Genomic DNA, 6,629 nt, shown 5'->3' with positions numbered 1-6,629 from the left:
TGATGGGAATTAGAACAGCAAACAAGTGTAACGTCTGTGAAAGCAGGTTGACCACTAACATTAACTTTTAACTTCTTCCTACACTTTTTCCAGTCGTTTTCTTTTTCTTTTTTTCTTTTCCTTTTTTGGGGAATGAACTTTCTTTACCAGTTGTTTGATAGATTGAGATTCTCTTCATTCTTAGTTGATGAATTGTAACATCTATACATGATCACAATAACGATGTAAAACCTACTATTATCCTTTGACTTAAACAATGGTTTTGACCAGCATAATTGCGACGCAAAACAACGAAGCAAGAGAAGTTGCCCGTTAATGCAATTCGGGACCCAGGGATGTATTAAATCTGAAGCATGCAACTAGACGTTAAATTTCAGTTCGAATTACAAACGTCTGCAAGCTAGCTGATGGCGACTTAAGGCAAAAAGTAAACCATAAAGGAACCAACTAATGGAAATCTACCATCATAAAAGGAAGCAAAAGAGAAATCAGATGCCCTCTAATTGAAAATCTTTATTCTCCTATTCGCTAATGGCCAACAAATTCCTATGAAAAAGCATTAAACTGGTCCAGACTGTGTTTCCGAAAGCAATTCAATGATACCCTCAATCTAAACTAATCTATGGGGATGTCATTCCCTCCTTTCCCTCAACCTTTCTCTATTCCCCATGCATCCTCCAATCAAGAACAGGATCAAGACGCACATACATCACAAGGGTGACATAAATTTTCCTACATTATAAGTCCCTCTTTCTCCGTTTCTTTGCTCAGCACTAAGGATTCAAGTCCCAATGGAGATTCTGAAGCTCAAGTACTCCATTCCTCTCATTTTTCCTTTGTTTTTCGTGGCGGCATTTTCTGCTGTCGATCCCTTCTCACAAGCACTCTTGAGCTTCAAATCAGAGATCATAGATGATTCCAACAGCTTGAGCGACTGGATTGTGCCTACCCTTGTGAATTCTTCTGATAAAATTCTTGCATGTTCTTGGTCTGGAGTGAAGTGTGATAACAACTCCTCTTCAATTATTGGTTTGGACTTATATATGAAGAATCTTGGTGGTGCACTCTCAGGGAAGCAATTTAATGTCTTTGTTGACCTTCTTGATCTTAATCTCAGCTATAATTCATTCTCACAGCAACTTCCTCAAAGCATCTTCAACCTCACCAATCTAAGAAGCTTAGACATCAGCAGGAACAATTTTTCGGGTCATTTTCCAAGAGGGATATCCAATCTCCAAAATTTGGTTGTTCTTGATGCCTTCAGCAACAGCTTCTCTGGTCCCTTGCCACCTGATGTTTCACAAATTCAGCCACTCAAAGTACTCAACTTTGCAGGGAGTTATTTCAGAGGTCCAATTCCATCAGAATATGGTTCATTCAAGAGTCTTGATTTCATTCATTTGGCAGGAAATTTCCTCAGTGGTAAAATTCCTCCAGAATTGGGAATGTTACGAACTGTAACTCATATGGAAATTGGTTACAACGTATACGAGGGAAGCATCCCTTGGCAGCTGGGCAACATGAGTGAGCTTCAATATCTTGATATTGCAGGGGCCAATCTCTCTGGTCCCATTCCCAAAGAGCTCGGCAACCTCACCAAACTTGAGTCCCTTTTCCTCTTCAGGAATCAGCTAAATGGCATGATTCCCTGGGAGTTTAGCAATATCGTTTCTCTCCAAAGTTTGGATCTTTCTGATAACTTACTTTCTGGAACTATTCCTGATAGTCTTTCGGAGTTGAAAAATCTCAGGCTGCTCAGTCTTATGTACAATGACTTGAGCGGCACTGTTCCTGAAGGTATTGCTAAGCTTCCACAACTTGATACCTTGCTCATATGGAACAACTTCTTTTCAGGGCCACTCCCAGAAAACTTGGGCAGGTACTCAAAGCTCAAATACGTGGATGTTTCAACAAACGAATTTGTTGGTGAAATACCCCCAGGCATATGTGCAGGAGGGATGCTGATGAAGTTGATTCTCTTCTCAAATAATTTTACAGGTGGGCTGCATCCATCTCTTTCCAATTGTTCCACTCTTGTTCGTCTTCGAGTTGAAGATAATTCATTCTCAGGTGAGCTGTCTGTGATATTTAGTAATCTCTCGGAAGTAATATATATGGACTTGTCTAGAAATAAGTTTGTAGGAGGGATTACTGTTGATATAACCGAAGCCTCCAGTCTTCAATACTTGAACGTGTCTAATAATCCGCAACTAGGAGGAGTAATTCCAGAAAAATTATGGTCTCTGCCATCGCTCCAGAACTTTTCTGCAGCCTCTTGCAGTATTTCAGGAAATATTCCATCATTTGATATCTGCAAATCTATGATGGTTGTTGATTTAAGCAAAAACAATTTATCTGGGACTGTTCCTGAAAGTATATCCAATTGTAAGGGTCTTCTGGCAATGGACTTGTCCATTAATAATTTATCAGGTCATATACCAGTTCAGCTGGCTACTCTTCCTGCTATTAGTGTCCTAGATATGTCGCACAATAGCTTTAGTGGTCCAATACCCATGCAGTTTGGGAATTCTTCAAGCCTAAAACTCCTAAATGTGTCATTCAATGATATATCTGGTTCCATACCTCTCGAGAAGGCCTTCAGAATGATGGATAGCAGTGCATTTATGGGAAACCCCAGGCTTTGTGGTGTACCATTGAGAACTTGTCATGGGAAGGGAATGCCCAGTGGTCTTGAATTGGGAAGCAGGAGAACGCAGAAGTTTGCTTGGGTTCTCATAAGCTGCGCGGTCATTGTCTTACTTATCGTCATGATAATTTTCGGGATGCTTCATTTTAGAAAAGGAACTAAAGGTGAATGGAAAATAGTTTCTTTCAGTGGGCTTCCTGGATTTACTGCAAATGATGTTTTGAGGAGTTTCAATGCTGCAGAAGCCGCAGATGCGGTGCCATCATTTCCCCATTCAGTTTGCAAAGCGGTTCTGCCTACTGGGATAACTGTTTCTGTCAAGAAGATTGAATGGGAACAAAAGAGGGTGGACACCATGTCACGCTTCATAAACAGAATGGGCAATGCTAGGCACAAGAACTTGACTAGGCTCCTGGGATTTGTCTACAACAAGCATATGGCATACCTGTTGTATGATTACTCTCCTAATGGAAGTCTAGCCGAAAAGATCAAGATGAAAAGAGATTGGGAAACCAAGTACAAGATTATAATTGGAGTCGCAAGGGGACTCAGCTTTCTTCATCATGATTGCTTTCCCGCAATTCCACATGGGGATTTAAAGGCTAGTAAGATAGTGTTTGATGAAACTATGGAGCCTCAATTGGAAGAATATGGACTCAGTTCATTGTATCAATTAAAGAATATCGAATTACCAGCGACAACTAACCCAGAAGCAGGTACGCAATACCACTTCTACATTACATTATATAGTTTCCAGTAAATTTCCTCTGACAAAATAATTCTCCAGGATTCAAGACATAAAATGTTTCTGTTTCTCCTAAGAATAGATGAATGAAAAAGCGCAGCATCAATAGTCTTTTGCGTCGGCGAATATGCTTTTCCTCTGTTAACGTTATTCCTCAATTAATTCTTCCTCCTTTGTCTGATAACGTTATTCCAGATATTTCATATGTCTACTTATGTCTACCTTGAAATGGTAGGACCACCTCATCCCCCCTCCCCATACAAGTGTAAAACAAGATTGAATCTTGGCAATGACAGCCTAAATATTTTGCCCTTCTTAGGAGTTAATTAGGGCTCTTTAAGACTGTTTTGAACTCGCTAAACAGGTGAAGTTACCCCAAGCACAAAGGACCAGCTTTACAAGGATGTATACAACTTTGGAGACATAATTCTGGAGATCTTAACAAATGGAGGGCCGAGGAGCACTTCAAAAGAGGTTCTTTTAAGAGACATTCTCGATAAGAATGAGATTAGTCCCTCCAGTTCTATGCAAGAAGAAATAAAGTTGGTCTTTGACGTGGCTTTGCGCTGCACAAGTAGAATATCAGATAGGCCGTCAATGGAGAATGCATTAAAGCTTTTATCGGGTTTGAAACACCAAAGGTCATAGCGACCTCTTCGGAGAGGAGGCCGAAGCATCAAGATAATCTAGTCAATAAATGTGACCAGATATCTGTAAGTAGTAACATGTTAAGCTGAAAATTTTGCAGTTGCCTTTAATGTGGTTGATAGTTTTCGCCTGGTTAAGTAGTACAGTACTATTTATATTCCCCCCCCCCCCCCCCCCCGGTGTAAAAAGAGGTGTATGAATGTGGACGTGTAGTTTGGCTTCTTATGATATTTAGCCTCAGTTTTGCTGCCTTTCTTGCAACTTGTCTTCTGAGTTCTGATTCTGCTTTTTTCCGCTTTCTGTTTATGTCGGTTTTGTTGTATTTCTTGCTCCTTGTCTTCTGAGTTCTGATTCTGCCTTTTTCCAGCTTTCTATTCATGTGGTTGGAATGTGGACTTGGGGGGTATTAATATTATTATCACAGTCGAAAGCCAACTGAGAGGAGATGCTCTATTCTACGCCTTTGTAACTAATGCCTAGTGCAGATAAAGGCGGTGTAATGTCGTAAGGTTAACCTCCACGCCTTTGATAAACACAGCTAGACTAGATAGACCCGAAATACCAATTGAATTTCGATTTTCCACCTATAAATATATGTGATCAAGATTAAACCATCATATCATCAACCGTGTAGCCCAAATAGTAGATATATAGTTCTTTATTGAAGAGAAAGACAGCACAAAATAGATAATATTTTGCTTATATTATAAAGGGATAATTTCAGAAACCTCCCCTGAGGTTTCTGACACTTTCACTGACATCCCCTGAGGTTCTCAAAATTTCACTTACCTCCCTTGATAAAAAATTGGGCCCCTTTTCTGACGTCATCAGGGCCAAAATTACAGATATATCCCAAGTAGTTGGGGTTAATTACTACCGTTTATGTTTAAGTTACATAATGAATTTTCTTATTCTTTACGTACCTATTCTTGTCATGCAAGATTACACGCCTGACTTCAAATTACGTACTTTGCAAGAAAATGTCTGTGGAGTCATTTGTTACAAGACAAGAAGTTCAATCAAATAAGAACAATTTATGTACACAGGTGGGATTGGGAATTCAAGCTTGTCCTTTTTGGTATTTAGGATAATGTTTTTATATGAACTCAAGGAAGATGGATAGCATATTTTGCAAGGTTATTAGGTAATTTACCTTTGTGGAATTCTTGATATCAAGCCATTTGATTGCTAATGTGGACAGGTGGCTTAAGCGCGTAATAAGTGCCATGGATTCGAAGTTCGGCTGAAATATCACATATCGAACGAAGTCTTTATTAGAAACCTAATTAGAAACCTATTAGAGTTCAGTGAGCTCTCGTACTAAGCTCCACCGCCAACCCTCCATTTCGAAAAAAAAAGACAAAAGCAAACACACGAAGCGCAGAATAACGTTGAAACCCGCAAGCGGGATTATGTGTTTTTTCTATTTCAAAGTTAGCTCGCATGCGGGTTAATGTTATATTTGAGCGCGAGAAGAAAAAATTGGTAATTAGGCTCTTTGGGCATTATAAGTAAATATTTAAATTAATGGCAGTTTTATTACACCAATATTATTGTATTATCATTATTATGATTATTGTATTATTTCTTATGCAAATATAACATTTAATTATTTAAATTTGATTTTATTTTTACAATTTATAAAATTTTTATCACTTATATAATATTTTTAAAACCCTAATACATCTAAATTTGATTTTATTTTTCAAATTTATAAGATTTTTATTTAAAAAAATGGGATACGGATAAGATATCCGGTTGGTTCGATTTGCATAGGTGCATATGAGAATATCCGAATACTCCTGAAACCCGCAAGCGGGATTCTGTGTTTTTTCTATTTCAAGGTTAGCTCGCATGCGGGTTAATGTTATATTTGAGCGCGAGAAGAAAAAATTGGTAATTAGGCTCTTTGGGCATTATAAGTAAATATTTAAATTAATGGCAGTTTTATTACACCAATATTATTGTATTATCATTATTATGATTATTGTATTATTTCTTATGCAAATATAACATTTAATTATCCAAGCAGTTTGATTTTATTTTTACAATTTATAAAATTTTTATCACTTATATAATATTTTTAAAACCCTAATACATCTAAATTTGAATCTAATTTTCTACAAGTCATACTTATAAATGCGAAATCTAACAAAAAAGTTAAATACAATTTTTGCAGGTCAAATTTAACAAATGCGAGCTATTTGCAAAATTTTAAATATTTGCAACATTTTTTAAAACAAAAATTAGAAGCTTTCTGCAAATAATTCCCTACCTCTCAAAAAATACCAAAATAAAAAAGATAAGAGCTCGCATTTGCTTCCTAGAAATAATTCCCTAGCTCTTAAAAAAGGAAAAAAAAAAATTGAGAAGAGCTCGCATTCGTGGAATGCGAGCTCAATAACCAGAGCTCGCATTCCACGAATGCGAGCTCTTGTAAGCTCGCATTTGTGAAATTCACAAATGCGAAGACCCCCCTGACGGAAATTAAACCCAAAATCACCCCTTTTGTAGAATTTTTTTAAAATTCATCACAAAGTTGGAAATTTCTCAATAGAAATACAACTTGTCTGGATTCCTTTCACTCTC

The 6,629-nt window shown here is 37.5% G+C and overlaps 1 protein-coding gene across 2 annotated transcripts; it reads left to right on the top strand.

Moving 5' to 3' along the window:
• The first annotated feature begins 553 nt into the window (after positions 1-553).
• LOC113775599 (leucine-rich repeat receptor-like protein kinase TDR) lies at positions 554-4,213 on the top strand. 2 transcript variants are annotated; one of them, XM_027320552.1, is made up of 2 exons: positions 554-3,363; positions 3,757-4,213. In XM_027320552.1, exons 1-2 carry the CDS (start codon positions 792-794, stop codon positions 4,038-4,040), a joined length of 2,856 nt encoding a protein of 951 aa, XP_027176353.1. In that variant the 5' UTR covers positions 554-791; the 3' UTR covers positions 4,041-4,213. The 2 variants fall into 2 exon arrangements, with proteins under 2 accessions (XP_027176353.1, XP_027176354.1); XM_027320553.1 differs by lacking the exon at positions 3,757-4,213 and adding an exon at positions 3,435-3,750.
• Positions 4,214-6,629: the final 2,416 nt, after the last annotated feature.

Source organism: Coffea eugenioides, chromosome 6 (genome assembly GCF_003713205.1).
Source record: "Coffea eugenioides isolate CCC68of chromosome 6, Ceug_1.0, whole genome shotgun sequence".
NCBI lineage: Eukaryota > Viridiplantae > Streptophyta > Magnoliopsida > Gentianales > Rubiaceae > Coffea > Coffea eugenioides.
This window is presented reverse-complemented; position numbering and strand designations above follow the sequence as displayed.

Coding starts and splice junctions, on each gene's coding strand:
- LOC113775599 (XM_027320552.1), top strand. CDS start 792: ATGGAGATTCTGAAGCTCAAGTACTCCATTCCTCTCATTTTTCCTTTG. Junction 3,364..3,756: donor GACAACTAACCCAGAAGCAG/GTACGCAATACC, acceptor CTCGCTAAACAG/GTGAAGTTACCCCAAGCACA.